At 38.1% G+C, this 17480-nt stretch overlaps 1 protein-coding gene across 8 annotated transcripts in view; it reads left to right on the top strand.

Annotated features, from left to right (window-relative positions):
• CADPS (calcium dependent secretion activator) overlaps positions 1-17480 on the top strand; it is a 448325-nt gene that overhangs the window by 390776 nt on the left and 40069 nt on the right. For 6 of the 8 annotated variants that reach the window (XM_044300700.1, XM_044300697.1, XM_044300696.1 and 3 more), the window contains 4 exons: positions 6929-7003; positions 9179-9262; positions 9874-9906; positions 16438-16545. In XM_044300700.1, the coding sequence (XP_044156635.1) occupies positions 6929-7003; positions 9179-9262; positions 9874-9906; positions 16438-16545 (300 nt within the window). Of the gene's footprint in view, positions 1-6413; positions 6429-6928; positions 7004-9178; positions 9263-9873; positions 9907-16437; positions 16546-17480 lie in introns of all 8 variants that reach the window. The other 2 variants (XM_044300699.1, XM_044300692.1) reach the window with 2 other exon arrangements.

Raw genomic sequence — 17480 nt, 5'->3', positions numbered from 1 at the left:
TAAGAAGAACCTCACTTATTGACAACTGTGTCTCATTCTCATCATGAACCTCTTGAGACACTAATTGCGGTTGACTTATTGGCAACTGTGTCTCATGATCATCATCCACCTCGTGAAACACTAATTGCCGTTCACCACCATCATCTTCTTCTGACTGTGGATGCTCAAGAGTTTGGGAATCAGGGCACAAGCTCTCCTCATGTCCCTCTTCAAGCGGCCTTGGCGCGAGACCCAAATCAAGGAATGGCACTGAAAAGAGCTCCTTGGAATATCCGAGTGTGGGATCACTTGTTTGCCAAGACTCTCCATGGTGGGAGGAAGGAGGATCAGGGTGAGGATTTTGTTGACCAGACTCTTGGCTACTGAGCAGGGCCGTCTTTATTATTGATTGGACCCTGGGCAAGAATTTACTTGGACCCCCTGGATCCCGTCTTCCCACACCCTAGCATGCAATCACACCCTCCACCACAACAAACACACACAAAAAATCCACACACCTCGTAGAGTACAGTGAATGACTGTAAATACTTCCAGTTCTGAAGACTGCAGCGGCTCAGGATTAGTGCTCTGGGCAGCTGGGCTCAGGCTGGAAGTGGGCACCACTCTGCAGTTCAGGAAGGATAACGGGACTCAGGTCACCTTAGCGTTACAGTGCACCCCAGCATCCCACAGTATGCAGTATAGCACCCTATAGTATACAGCACCCCACAGTATACAGCACCCCACACTATACAGCACCCCACACTATACAGTATACAGCACCCCACAGTTTATAGTAGAGCAGTATAGCACCCCACAGTATACAGCACCCCACAGTATACAGTAGAGCAGTATAGCACACCGCAGTATACAGCACCCCACAGTATACAGCACCTCACAGTATACAGCAGAGCAGTATAGCACCCCACAATATACAGCACCTCACAGTATAAAGCACCTCACAGTATACAGTATACAGCACCCAAAACCATACAGTATACAGCACCTCCCCAGTATACAGCACCCCACAATATACAGCACCCACAGTATACAGTAGAGCAGTATAGCACTCCACAATATACAGCACCTCATGGTATACAGCACCTCACAGTATACAGTATACAGCACCCCAAACTATACAGAATACAGCTCCTCACAGTATACAGTATACAGAACCCCAAACTAAACTGAATACAGCACCTCACAGTATACAGCACCCCACAGTATACAGTAGAGCAGTATAGCACCCCACAATATACAGCACCCCACAGTATACAGTAGAGCAGTATAGCACCCCACAATATACAGTATCCCACAGTATACAGCACCCCACAGTATACAGTAGAGCAGTATAGCACCCCACAATATACAGCATCCCACAGTATACAGCACCCCACAGTATACAGTAGAGCAGTATAACACCCCACAGTATACAGCACCCCACAGTATACAGTAGAGCAGTATAGCACCCCACAGTATACAGCACCCCACGGTATACAACATCCCACAGTATACAGCACCCCACAGTATACAGTAGAGCAGCATAGCACCCCACAGTATACAGCCCCCTATAGGATAGAGTAGAGCAGTATAGCACACCACAGTATACAACACCCCAAAGTATGCAGTAGAGCAGTATAGCACCCCACAGTATACAGCACCTCACAGTATACAGCACCCCACAGTATACAGTAGCTTACAGTATATTAGTATAACAGCCCCTGTCACCTTTTCCTGATGTAATCTTCACAAAAAAAGCTCCACAGTTAAGGCAAACTTCTCCTGCAGCAACACTCCTGGTAGAAAGAAAGGACCTTTGATTACCTCATAGCCATGTGACCAGTAATATTGCTAGGTTACTGGTCACATGGTGATGATGTCATCTAAGGTTCTTTAGAGAATCACAGCTCTCACAGTTCGCTGCCTGGAGTGTCGGCAGGCATGGCATGGCAGCACCCCCCTGTGTAGCTGACAGCCTGACACCCAGGGCAGTGGCCAGCAGGGCTCAAGAGGCAGCTGCCTTGGGCCCGCGTTAAAGACGGCCCTGCTAGTGAGACTGGACTTTGTGGAAGATAGGGTGATGCTTAACTGACTGGAAGCATTATCTGCTGCAATCCAACCAACCACCTGGTCGCACTGGTCTGACTTCGAGAGTGGTGTCTTCCACCGCCCTGCAAACTGTGACATGAAGCTAGGTATCGTGGATGAGTGTGTTTCTTGTGCTCTGGCAGCAGGCACAGTTTCGCCGCGCCCAGGGCAACAGCCTCTGCGTGCACCATCAGCAGCACAGCCACTTCCCAGTCTCTTACTGCTCGCCTTGAGCATATTAAATGTTATATATGCTTGCAAGTATGTCACACGTACAGTAGCGCAGGTTTTGTAAGTGTATGCGCAAATAAATTAGACTGAATGTCACAGATATTTAGGATGGGCAAACATTATACAGGAGATGTAGCGCAGGTAATGTCGCTGTCACCAAAGGACTTTTGGGTCTCTAACACCAACCCTGCCTAACAAAAAAATAAAATTCAATTGAATCAATTCCCTACACTATCTGTCCCTTCTACAGCACAGCTCTCTCTGACTAAGGCCCTATTCACACATCCGCAATTTTGTTCCGCATTTTGCAGAATGGAATTGCGGAACTATTCATTTCTATGGGGCAGCACGATGTGCTGCCCGGATACGGAATTGCGTACACGCACTTCCGAGTCCGCGATTCCGTTCCCGAAAAAATAGAACATGTCCTATTCTTGTCTGCAATTTTGGACAAGAATAGGCATATTCTATTAGTGCCGGCGATGTGCGGTCCACAAAATGTGGAACGCACATTGCCGGTGTCCGTGTTTTGCAGATCTGCAGATCTGTGGATCTCCAAAACACGCTAAGGATGTGTGAATGGACCCTAACACTGAGCCGAACCACGATGATGCGTTCCAGCCAGCCAATCACTGTAATGCCAGCAGCCAACATGGCTACTGGCATTACAGTGAGGGCAGTACTTACCTGCATGTTTATTGGCTGCGTAGCATGCGCCAAACATGCGGGGAAGAGACTCAAGCATCGCACTCAAGCATACGCGGTATTCAGCTCAACACCGCGATCAACACTAGTCCTCACCAGCCCATCCAAGTTTTGCTTTGGGACCCTATGAGATCTATGTACTTCTCTGCTACTATATATCTATCTATCTATATCTATCATCTATCTATCTATCTATCTATCTATCTCATATCTATATAGTTATTCATTCTCAGTTTTTTTCATCTCTACTTATTATAAGTCAGACTTTCAATTTCAAAGCTATTTTCCCACTACAGTAAAGTACTTTTTACTTTTAAATACATTAGGAGACCATCCACTATTTCCCTGATAACATATTTTACTAGTTTGTTAAAAACATTTCCCTCAGTTTGATCCTTATTGCAGCTGAATGCAACTAAAGCACTAAATGCTCGTTTTTACAGCTGCTCCCATATCATACTAGTTTCAGAAATGTTTTGGACAAATACATCGTTTGTTTTCATTTTTATATACATTATTAAATATAGAAACCAAACAAAACTTATTTATTTTTATTTGAGCATTTATTCTTTTACAGTAGTTTTAGCTAGCATATTCTAGAGTTATATTTGTTATTAAAAAAACACAATTTTATTGCAACTTGTCATAATAAAATGATAACTATAAATTTTTTTACACAATATTATTTCTTTAGGCTGCAGCACATTTTTTGTTTATATGCTATTTATGTGATTTTATTTTTAATAAATATAATACTTTAGTACCCTCTGCACATCTAGAAATATTTTATTGTAATATTTTTTTTTAAGGATGTCTTTTTTCTAGATTATGATTACACAATTATCAATATATACATTACATCTATTATTATTATTAACATTTATTTTTATTATTATCATTATTATAAGTAGTAGTAGTAGTATTTTACATTTTGAACCTATTAGTTCTATTGCAGACTTAAAGTAATGCAAATAAAAAGTATTTTTATTTTTAGGCCATTTTGGACAGATTTATTGTGGTCTCAAACTAGTTATATTAATATATTTGATATTGTTATTTATTCAATTTAAAAAACTTATTTAGATTTTTATTTTTATTTTTTTTGTAGGTAATTTATTTGCCGTGCGATTTTCTTTTTCATGCGTGGCTAGCTACATATAGATTTTAATTTTTCGGATAATTATCAAGAGGGACACAATTACATTAATTACATAAATAAGCAAAGATCAAGAAATGTTTTCGTTCTCCGCATTGTAGTTGTAGCCAAGTTGTTTAGTCTTTGAAGCCACAGATAATGGATGTCTGTTACGTTGTTATATTTTTTTTTTTTTCACATAAATTCCCGGAGAAAGGATTTAATTGAAAATCATCTGCATGATATGCCTGTCAATACATTTCACGCTGTATTATTTTGCACAAGTCTAGTCATTATCATTTTGCTAAAACCCATAATTTATCAACTGTAAGTTAACAAGCGAGCACTCTGCTAACCCTGCTGCACTTGACATATCAGTGAGATGTAGCTCATTCAGTGGAAGCTGCCTGGAGCTCCAGAATTTCGGTGTATGGATTGGTGTATGCCACCGGTTTATCATTGTCGATTTACACATCTCTACTCCCGAGAAATATCTCTTCTCCTTAGTTCATATGGCGTCCAAACAGCCAGTTACGAACACACTGCAATACCACCTGTTGTTTATGGCATTATAATTATTTCAAATCTGAAATTCCTAATTATTGTGTTTTTCGTGAATATATTATTGACATTTTTTTACACCATAGTTAGCCATGACAGGTTGCTTGCGATAAAGCTAAAATAAAAATAAACTTTTCATATGTACATATCACAGTAAGTGAGAATTATGCATTACTCGTTAATTAATGGAATGTTTCGGTCACCTGTTTACTTCCCGTACAGAGTTTTTTCTGTAGAAGTATCTGCCCCCTAGGAAATACACTTCAATTTGTGAAAGACTTGTGTAAAGAGATACAAAATATATATATGTTGCCTTGATTATGTCGATGAGATTTAAGAGATATAGTTATTTGTTTTAACAGTACAAGTAAAGGGGATTTCTGAGATTTTACAATGACGGGTTTTGCAGTCCACTTGACCCCGAACCATCCAAGGAAAGAACAGGCAGCAGCTTTCACTGGAGTGGCACAACCCATTGACATTATTAGGAACACAAGCAAGCGTTTCCATGCCACCATGTCTGATACCGCATCTCCGGACAGTTTTATTCAACAGGCTGAGGTGCAGTACCAGACACAGTCAGCCACATTGTGTCTGGTATTAAACTAAAGGGGTCCAATGGAAGCCACTGGGATTCTGTGACTTTATGACCGATCATATGACTTTGTTTGTATTATTGGAGCATTTTTGGGTATAGAAAAATGCAAAGCAGTTCTGAGGGCAACCTGAGCCAATAAACTCTGGTATCTTTTCTGCTGCAGCTCAGGAGGCGTGTCTCAGCTCTCCCTATCCCAGCTCAGGGGGTGTGTCTCAGCTCTCCCTATCCCAGCTCAGGGGGCGTGTCTCAGCTCTCCCTATCACAGCTCAGGAGGCAGTTAAAGGGTGAAACTGAGCATGTGCGGCCATCTCAGTGAGCAGGTCAAAGAAATGAGACAAAAAACAAACAGTGGGTGGTGCTATACAGATACATTTTATTGAATAATTCAGTGGCTATGCTAAATATTTAATTGTACGCAATTACAAAAGTATTCAGATGTAGGGGCTTGTTTGAAAACTGTAGAATATTTTTCGTGGGACAACCCCTTTAATGAAGTATATTGTGTATGACTGTAAGGCTATTTAATAGAGAGTAGATAGATAGATAGATAGATAGATAGATAGATAGATAGATGGATAGATAATAAAGAGATAGATAGGTAGATTGATAGGTACTGTAGATAGGTAGGTAGATAGATAGATAGATAGATAGATAGATACTTGTATTGCTCATGGGTTACAGACCTCAGAGTGTCATACACACATTTTCAGGCCAATTGGAGAACTTTTGATTCAGCTGGAATCAGTTCCAACCCGAATCAGATTTGTCAACCGATTCGGCCAAATCGAATCTCTAGTGGTCCTATGATAAGTATATCCCAAGTGCTGTGACTTATACGGATCAGTCTAATTTATCTCTATTTTCATTGCTTGAGTTGTGAAAATTCAACCTTCTGCTTCCAGAAGGTGGGTTGCAACCTCCATAGAAAAGATTTTTTTTTTTTATCACACTTCCATCATATGTTCTTTTTATTGTTCATATCACATTTCCATTGCATGTCCTTTTTTTATTTTCATCCTGTTTGGTTCTCATGCTACATTTTGTTTCACCTCCATTGATTTTTGTTTTATGTCTCCCACACCTTCCTCATTATTTCTGTTCCCATTCATCTGAAAGTTTGCTAAACAGTGGGTAAGTGTGTCTAACATTTTCAACTGTAATGTCACCCCTCACTCCCTAATGTATAATTAGCATTTATTTCAGTTTTTTTCCTCCCTTCTGTCAACATCCTCATTGTTTTGACTTAATTAGCATTTTAAACAGACATTAATGCAAACAAGTGAAAATGAATGTTCGGAGATATATTTTAATTACTCCATCCTTTAAAAATGTTATCATTTTGGGGATGGTACTTTCGGCAAATTCTACTCAAAAGAAATGAAAATCTAATGAAAATATCATCATGTGCCATCTTTTAATTATTTTTGTTGATTTTTTTCTATGTTACTGTGCATGGCGTCTACAAAAAGGATAGTCAGGTTCATTAACAGCTTATTTTCACAGCTGATACTTTTAAAATTAAAAAAAGTAACATAGGAATTTTGAGTTCCGAAAAAGACTGATGATTCCTGTGTCATTGTATATTCAGTGTTCTAATATTTTGCCTTTTTCTGTCTTCGTTTTTTTTTTAGCACCAGTACCATTCAAAAATTGATGAGCTAATTGAAGAAACAGTTAAAGAAATGATCACACTTTTAGTTGCAAAGGTAAATTCTGTCTCAGATGTCATGACCCATATAAAACACGTATATGTTTCAGGCCAATTGTAATTCTGCCAACCAGGTCTGTTATTTTCTTTTTGTCCTTTTTGTATTTTTAGTTACTCTAAAAAGTAACTTTTATACTGTATTTTTATATATATATATATATATATATATATATATGTATATATATATATATATATATTTAAGGTATTTTTAGCTATGTATAAAAGCGGTTGTCTGTGTGTGTAATACTGAGCACCTATCCTCAGGACTTCAACTCCCTGCACCCCCACCAATCAGCTGTTTGATGAGGATGCAACGCCTCTTCCTAGGCCTGTGACATCCCGTTCATCGGTCACATGGCCTAGGCGCAGCTCAGTCCCATTCAAGTAAATAGTGCTGAGCTGCAATACAAAGCACGGCCACTGTCCAATGGACGATACTGTGCTTAGTAAGCTGCAAGGAGCACCATAGCCTCCCCAACAGCGGCTCACCGGACATTGGACACCCCCTAATTTGATATAGATGACCTATCTTGAAGATGTATAAACATGTCACAACATAAATTTTTTAAAATCCCATTATGGGATTATTATTTTATAACTTATATATTACTATTTAATATTTACAAAGTATTAGCATACTCTTGTATGCTATTTTAAAACATTATACTCTGTATGATGCAAGTTGATGTTAGGGCAACACTTGTGTGCCGCAACAGCAGCCCTAAGGTCCTTCATGGGTCCTCAGGGCTGACTGCGGATTGCTCCTCCAGTATCCGATCAGATCGCAGGGGGTATGGTCAAAGGTTTAACAGATGGGTTCAAAGCTCCCTCTGACCATGGCTGTGAAGCAGCAGCCTCCGCCAAGAACCCAGGCTGTTATTAACAGCCGCTTCTTACCAAAGGAGTGCTCCAACAGCTCTTAACCCCCCTCAACTGTAGTGATGCCAAAGGAAGTCACTGCAGACTGAGTACCTGCAAAGCCCACCATCAGAAGACAGTGGGTGATCATTAAGGAGTTAAAGGCATGTCCTAAAACCTCAGCATGTCCCATTGGTTGCATTTTTTCTTTTATAAAACCACAAGTATATATTTACTTACAAAATGTATGTATGTACTGTTTTTTACTGTGTTATTTTTCAGCTATATGGGACAAATTTCCAAAAAGAATAATTCACTCCAGCTTTCTACACTTTGACTTTGCCGGGTATTACATAGGCATTTCCTGCTAATTTAACCCCCAGGGGCCCCTGTAGATGTTTTGCATTTTTTTTGTGAAAAAAAAAGGCCAGTATGGGATAAAAAAAATAAATATATATATATATAATCATTACTCACCTCACTGATACAACATCACTGCCTATCAAATGCTGTTTTGGTCCCCATTAATTTTCCACTCATCCCGGATCAACACACTAGAAATGGCTGTAAATGACCATTAAACCAATCACTTACCTTTGCAGTCAGTGATTGGCTGAACAGGCATTGGCAGCCATTTTCTGTGTGTCGCACTGGCAGTAGAAAGTAGAGGCAGTGGAGCAGCATCAAGTGTCAGCAGTGGGGGATTGTTGAGGGCCATCCTAGTTAATTTTACAAAAATGACAATACCCAAATAATCCCTTTAAACACATTTTGGACTTTTTTTTTTATTCTTATGCAATACCACTTTGATATAGCTATCATACATCTAGTATGTGTTATTTATTATAATAAGCATGAATAATAGGCCTTTCTAACCATTATCGTAGAGGTCCCCAAATTACTGCAAAGTAACATTGTGAGGCATTCTATGTACTGTCTGACTATATGCGAATGTGTATTGGCAAAAACCGTAGTAGTGTCTATCATCAATAATAATAGTCCACTATATAATCCCAGAAAGATGTAATCTTTCACTATTGCTATTATAAGTCAAAAATTTATTACTCTTGACATTACAGGATAGCCTAATTTTTTTTGTCAGTTTTTTTTTAACCTTATTTCATTGCTATTATGTTAGTATTTTTCTCATTGCCATACAGAATGATACAGATGTTTGATATTTTATTTTTAGGTACATTATTTTAATGATCTTACTAGCAATTATATTAATAAATCTAAAAAAATATATGAAATATGTGCTTTTCAAAAACTCGTCTGTAATTCTCAATGACATTTATATATTTTGTATCACTAGTTTGTGACAATTCTCGAGGGAGTGCTTTCTAAACTTTCCAGATATGATGAAGGGACCTTATTTTCTTCATTTCTTTCATTTACAGTAAGTGGTCAAGTTTTCTGCATTATTCCAATATTACTTTTCATTCATTTATCTTTTTTTGGAACATTACATCTTTCAATATATTATAGGGCATCAGATAAACTTGTGCTTAGAGATCCGTAGCTTGCGAATACATTGAATTGTATCAACCTGTTCATAGCTAATATAAATAAAGTAAGTGAATGTGAGTGTAATAAATGGTAACTGTAATAGGTATACAATAATGGATTCAAAAAAAAAAGTATATAAAAAACAAGTACAATTCATTTTTTTCAACTTTACGTCGTGTACTGTGTAAAACGTATAATTCTTGGGTAATGGTGTGGAACACAATATACTTTCCCTTACACGTTTCCTGAAACAATAGCTACGTAATTTGCTTTTGGAACATCATCAATTGAAAGCAACTCAGTTCATAAGGCATAAATTCTACCCATCAACTAGGCAGGTATCACTTTCAGGGCAATTAACAAAAAGCTCGGAGATGAGAATTTCCTATAAAGTGGCATTTTGAATCATCTATGCCATCATTCATTCCTACAATCTTTATCCATTTATGGATTAAAAAATAGAATAAAATAACCTTATTTAAGTGTCCTTTTTCATTAAAGGTCAAAGCAGCTTCCAAGTACGTGGATGTTCCAGTAAGTGTATTTTAATTTTTTAGAATTTTTATAATATTGTATTTGTTTTAATATATGCCGTATATATATATATATATATATATATACATACATATTTCATATTTGTTTCTAAATAAATGCAATGCTACAAGTTCAGATTTTAGCATTTGTAGCCTACCATTTTACAATTTAACCTATTTATGCAATATTTTAGCCTACAGGGAACAAAGGACAACAAAGAGTAACATTTTTACCTATTATATAGGTTTTATTTTAGATACAATTATATTTTCTAATGAATATGTTCACTAAAAGGCATAGTAAAAAATCTGATTTATTATTTTTATTTTTTTACTAATAATGTGTAACCCAAGTCCTGATTTGACAGCAATATAATCTTATAACAACGTTATCAGTGGTACATGACTTACTAATGAAATAGCCTCTCATGGTTTATAAATAGAGTACTTAAACTTGGCTAGACATTTGCATTTAAATTGAGGTTAAGCACATGAATATTGACTGTAAGATTTCGATTTCATGCTTCGCTTTTATAAATGTACAACACTTAAAAGTAAATTCATTATTTAAACTGTTACACTCCTGACTAAATTCCACCTTTCGTGAACAAATTAATACTTTAAAGCTTGTCTATATATTCTTCTAAATCCGATTTTTATCTGGGCCATGATATAGTATTAAAAAAATTAATGCAAAGCTCAGATACCATTTTTTTTTTTAAAGAGCGTGTTAAGTGTAGAAATTTTTGTATGTTCATTTTCTTGGCCGCAATCATTTCAAAAATTGAATTAGAGGTGACGTTGGGAAGGTGTCTATTTGATTAAAATGAATCATCAATGTGTTGCAGGTTTAGACTTGTAAAAAAAATAATAACTTTTTTAAAATAGTTTTTTTATCTATAGAAAATTATATCATATAAAAATATGGACTGTAATTTAATGTTTTCAAATAATAGTAAAGACTAGTTAACTAGTAAAACTTAAGCACACAATAGATGTATAACTGATATTTTATGTGTCTGTGTATATATATATATATATATATATATATATATATGTAGAAGAGTTATATATATGAGCTAGATAGATAAATAGATAGATAATTGATTGATAGATAACAGATAGATAGATTTGAGATAGATAAATAGATAGATATTTTAATGTTTAAATAATTATTTTTGAATGAAACAATTGTGCATTTGGTGTCTATTCACACATTTTTTTATATCTTGTAAACTCATACTTATTTATTCCGTCCATCTTCTTACACATAAATGACAGTCAGAATACAGTATTATACAATTTAGAGCTACAATTTTGCCAGATGCTAAGGGGTTAATGGTAAAGAATATATTGCAGACAGGATGAGAGACACCTAGATTGAGTTACGAGAGCCCTTTCCTTAATTAGGAAAGCTGATATAAAACCACTGTAATTTACTGAGCCATTGTCTTGCGGAAGTTTTTTTTTTTCAAAACCTTAGAAACGGTAAGAACTCCACATAAAAGGGAAATTATATCTACTGGCCAAATGTTTCAGTTGGTTCTGTTTCTTCCGAAAGAGTCATCATTGTGGTACTGCTTTTTTTTTTGTGCACAGTGTATAACATAGCGGAGGGATAATGCTGAGCAACTGAAGTGAAAACCATTATAGACAATAACATTGAATGCACGTAAAGCTTTATTTACAAATTATGGAGGGCCTGGACTGACGAGGAGGCCCCGTTACGTCCGTATTTTGTAAATCTAAGATCTAAGTGAATATGTAATCTACGCAGTAAATTTGACATTTCTCACCACCACTTAATATAAATGAGGTAAAAAAATTACGGATCAAAATTTCAGCTAAACTTGTTGACATTTTAATTCTATGGACCCTCGGAATTTAAATAAAATAAATATATATAAAGAAATAATAAATCTAAAATATTCTACATTTACTGCATGAATTTTTTATTTTTTTTGCACTGGATGCCATTTATATTAATCTCATTGTATTTCAAATTAGAACCTTGTCATTGTTTCAGGAAGTGCTAGGAGATGTCGCCACATTTCAAGGGCCATACATTGCCCCCCTCCTCCCTTGCCTGATAATTGTTTGCTTTGTGCAAGCAAAAAAAAAAAAGTTAAATTACAATCCTATTGCTCCCCAAATGCTCTTAATTTTCACCCTGGAAATTACACTGGAGTGTTAACTAACTTCAATTCACAGGGCCTGACAAACTCATATTGCAGAGATTTGATGGCTTGGGATGAAAGCTAAAATTCAGTTATAATGCCACATTTAGGATTTGTTTGCAAAAATATTTGATATCAGGAGCTAAGATGTATTGGCTGCATAATGAGCGCTGTCAGAATTTTTAATGAGATTTTGCTTGAAATCAGCTTTTTACCTGGAGCATTCGTTCTCTTGAAGCTAGCAGCTGTTCAAAGGATGTCACATGAAGCCTTTACAGCCTATACATACGACATAAGGGAGGAAGTTCTGCATGATTCATTTGGAAAAAATATTTAGGCCTCATGCACACGACCATATGTATTTCACGGTCCGCAAAATACGGATGACGTCCGTGTGACGTCCATGTTGCATACTTTTTTTTTCAGACCTATTGAGTCTGAAGTCTGCATTTTGCAGCCAAGAATATGACATGTTCTATTCTTTGTGGAAATGACATGAGGATGCGGAAAGCACACGGATCATCTGTCCATTCTGCAAAAAGATATATATGAAAAATATGTCAGCAAAATGCAGACCACTGACCCATTGAAGTCAATGGGTCCACAACTTCAATGGGTCCACAAAAAAAGAATGCAACACGCATATGACACTGGCATATTTTGTGGATCCGTGTTTTTCAGACCGCAAAATGCATACAGTCATGTGCATGAGGCCGTAGAAGGGCTCTTGAATCTCAGTTCATATGACCGAGAATAAAATGTAGACTTCTGAACATAATCTAATGTGTAGTTTAAAGGGGTTGTCCTGGCTTTTACTCAGGATAGGTCATCAATATCAGATCGGTCGGGGTCCAACAACTGGCACCACCAACGATCATCTGTATGGGGATAAGGTGTGCGCAGTGCTCACGTGCCATCTCCCTTCTCTCTTCCTGTCCGCTTCTGCTGTTTATGGTCTTTGCCATAAACAGCAGCAGGCAGAAGAGAGAAGGGAGAGGGAACGTGCCGACTGCGCACGCCGTCTCCTCATACATCTGATAGGTGGGGGTGCCGGGTGTCGGACCCCCGCCAATCTGATATTGATAACCTATACTGAGGATAGGTCATCAATAGTAAAAGCCCGGGCAACCCCTTTAAAGGGGTTTTCTGGGTTTAGAGCTGAACCTAGACATCCCTCCTTTTTCACCCAGGCAGCCCCACTGACTTAAAGGGACTCTGTCACCACTTTCTAACCCCCACTTTTAAAACTATAGTTCTGTCCATGGAGCCCCTGTGATTTCAATGGTGTTGTTATATGCGAAATCCGCAGGCTCGTTTTGATAAAAAAAGCTTTTATCTAACCTGTCAGTCATGAGGATAAGGTGCCCAGGGCGTTTCTCCCGGTCTGAACATGCCGCCAGCCGCCGCCGCCGTTGGTGCCCAGCTCCTCCTCTGCCTTGAATTTGCGCCGCCTGAATGTGAAGAAATACGCCTCCGGCTCTCCCTCAGTCCCCCCTCCTTTTCCAAAATTTCGCGCGTGCGCACAGGCCTGTGCCTGATGCGCCCGTGCAGACTTTACGATTCAGCCTCATTGAGCGAAGTGCGCATGCGCATGCGCACTTCGCTCAACCTCCCGATAACGCGAACACTGCCGCACGCGCGGGATCTTAGAAAAGAAGGAGGGGGGACTGAGGGAGAGCCGGAGGCGTATTTCTTGACATTCAGGCGGCGCAAATTCAAGGCAGAGGAGGAGCTGGGCACCAACGGCGGCGGCGGCTGGCGGCATGTTCAGACCGGGAGAAACGCCCTGGGCACCTTATCCTCATGACTGACAGGTTAGATAAAAGCTTTTTTTATCAAAACGAGCCTGCGGATTTCGCATATAACAACACCATTGAAATCACAGGGGCTCCATGGACAGAACTATAGTTTTAAAAGTGGGGGTTAGAAAGTGGTGACAGAGTCCCTTTAAGCATCGGAGCAGTTCATGCTCCGATGCTCTCCTTTGCCCTACGCTAAATTGCGCAGGGCAAAGGCATTTTCAGGAGTTCCGGTGACGAACTGGGCTCTCCATGGGGCTGCCAGGAAGCCCGGTGATGTCACCGGCACTGATGGGTGGTCTTTAGCGCTGCCCTAGCCAGTAAAAGATTCCACCCGGCAGTGTGTTATTGTAAACAAAAGAGCCCACGCCCTGCGCGATTTAGCACAGGGCAAGAGAGCGCATCGTAGCATGAGATGCTCCAATGCTAAAATCAGGGGGGCTACCTGGGTGAAATTATGGGTATGTCCTTTAAGGCAAAATGTGCCACCTATCACATTGTGTTTCTGCTTAGGTAAATAAGATAGCAGTGTAAATCACTCCCTTGATAACATTTCATTGATGATGGTTAGTCAAACTTCTACATGAACCATAGACAGAAGTTATGTAAATTCATTCTATAAATCCACAGAGATCTGTGGTTGACCAGAATTTCAAAGCTAGATTCTAGACTCATTAGACTTTTCCACTGGATGGAGATCAGACCACGTGTGGAGGACCTAATCTGTACTGTTGGCCGTTGACAGCATTCACTACCACACAAAGAATTTTCAACATTTTGGAAAATCTCTGCATTGTGTCATTTATCATTCCTTATGATAAAATAGAAGAACGTTGTTCAAGAAATTTTTACGTGACTGTAATACTAATGACATCTCCATAGGATGGGGAGAGGGGGTCTAACTTCTGCCGTCCACATGGATCCGCTGTTTAAATGGGCTGCTGCACTCTGGAACAGGCAATGGAAAAAAAAAGCACGCTTGTGTATTCTGGGTAGTGGCCACGAGTGATTCTTTAGCACTACAGTACTATTCATGGTAACTACCCAGTGCTCCAGAGAGCAGAAGTCTATTCAAACAGTTGACAAGTGGACCCCCATTGATCTGATATTGAGGACCTAAGGATGGATTACTGAAGACGCAATTGAGATCCATGGTTGGTCCGAAGAGAAGCAACACAGAGAGCCTGCAGCTGTCCTCAAGCAGTGTTATAATGAAATATCAGATAGTATAGGTAATATTAAAATTTGAAGACCCTACAGGGCAGTGTCAACACCTCGAAGGCTGCATGACACATGAGAAGTCTTGTGGAATAGATTCCAAGACGTTACATTATTGGCAATGTATATTTTTATTTTTAGACTTAGTTTCCATAAGCCAAGGATGTGAATTATGGAATGATTGCTAGAATAAAAATACCCCAGTGGCTCTGGTTATCTGTTCATTTTATATATAATATATAGCAGTTTTCCAAGAAAATATTTCTAGCTTTTAAAAGCTGTCTGCTCTGAGAGGTTGCCAGATTCGATGTGGTAAGTAGCCAAACCAAGCAGAGATCGCAATGTTTGAATTGCTGAGAAATTTTTGAACCTGTTATCTGGGAGAGTCTTCTGTTTGGTAATATTTCATCCCTCTCAGGGAAAATTGGAATGTTTTCACCTCCTTCATATTTAATAAACTGTAATACATAACACTGTATGCAAAAGTTGAAAATAATATTTGAGCCTCAAAAATTCCATGCGCTTCCATGCAATATCATAATTTCGGACATATATATACGGGAATTACTTATCTATTTTCGACTATGTGTTTGATCCCCTAAAAGGATTGTCCAAGAGGATGACAATATTTTTTTCATGAATAGAATGGGTTCAAAATAAGAAAAAAAATAAAAATAAGCATTACCTCAATGATCTTGTGCCACTGCTATACTGATGATACTCTGTACTTAGCTAATCTATACTTAGACACCTGGGAAATGGCTGTAAATATCTGCTTAGCCAATAACTAGCCGATGCGGGTCACCAGTGTAGCCAGTGATTTCCAGACATTTCCTTTGTGACCAGGAAGTGGAGAGCAGCAGGTACAAAGGCAGCATCCCTGGAAAAGTAGTGACAGGGGATTGGTGACATTCAGTAACACTATATTTTTTTTTTTTCATTTTTAACCCATTTTGGGGTTTTAAAAATGAAAAAATATTTAGAAAAAAAGAGAAATGGCTTTGCTTAGTTTCTAGTTGTATGCTAGTTAGAAATTCAAGACAGATCAGTAGATGATTTAGATGTTTAGCAATTACCAATTTATGAAATACATGTCCATGTTGAAATCATTTACGATAGATATTTTCTTTTTGTATCATTGTCCTAAGGTGTGGCATCAGATGCTCAGATTATTTGTAATGTACAAGATTGAGAACATATACTATGCCATACTGGAGAAGTAACCATGAAATACAACTGATTGATGAATGCCTAGACTAGAAACTTTAATGTGAGATATTTGATGGACACTGAATACAGCCCATTCCTAACTGTGTGCTTCATTTATTTTTTCTACAGAAACCGGGAATGGACCTCGCTGATGCCTATGTCACATTTGTGCGTCACTCTCAGGATGTCCTTCGTGATAAGGTCAATGAGGAGATATATATAGAAAGGTTATTTGATGTAAGTAAATGCCTTCTCCTCCTTGGCCAGCAAGGGGGAGACGCCCCAAAATGTGACAAAATAAAAGACAGGGGGATAAGTCACATTTTGAACAATAAAACGGTGATCTTCTTACAAACCTTTCTTTTTCCCTCTAACTTGCTCTTTTCTGCTTTAAATCTGTATGTACTGTGTCTTGGTCTCTGTCTTATACTAATTACTTGGTGGGCGTCTGTGGATCAAGAAAAAGCCTACTGTATGTTCTTTATGTAAGACCTATTGCTTATGTGTTTTCTTAATATGTGTCACTTGCCAATTATTGCTTTCCTATCTTTTACCTACCAGCTACAAAAAAAAAAAATCTCCAACTTTTTACCCACAAGATCAAACTGATATGTCTAGAGGATAAGGCTGATAAAATGCAGAGATAAACTAGGAACAAGTTTAACAAAACCTCATTTTAGAAAAAAATTATTAAATGGACCCTAAATGATGAACAATAAAGCCAGTTAGATTTTTAGAATTTTTTTGACAAAATATCTTGGAATCTGTAATTTTAAGCTATTAGTTTATTTTAAACACAAACTGTTTAAAATCAAGTTTTGCTTATTGCCTAAAATAAAAGACAAAATAAAAACTACAATTTCTATAAATTTTCTATACAAATTACATAATAATGCTTTAAATGATACATGTTATCATTGGCATAATTAAAATACATGGAAATAATTGCAAAGAATATTATTCTCTATTGGTGTCCAGATTTTTAACCTAAGCACCAAACACATGGATCATTATCTAGTTTGGCCTCTGTGGTTTATTTGATTGTCCTTGTTTGCTACAGACCATACTACTACTGCTGGCCACATACATTCGAAAGGCGTCAGCTGAAAGCTGGTTTGGCCAACAACTATTCTTCCCAACCACCACCCCCTTACACATGCATGCTTGGTTTG

Source organism: Bufo gargarizans, chromosome 7, assembly GCF_014858855.1.
Source record: "Bufo gargarizans isolate SCDJY-AF-19 chromosome 7, ASM1485885v1, whole genome shotgun sequence".
NCBI lineage: Eukaryota > Metazoa > Chordata > Amphibia > Anura > Bufonidae > Bufo > Bufo gargarizans.
Note: the sequence above shows the minus strand (reverse complement) of the source record. Positions and strands in the feature narration are given on the sequence as shown.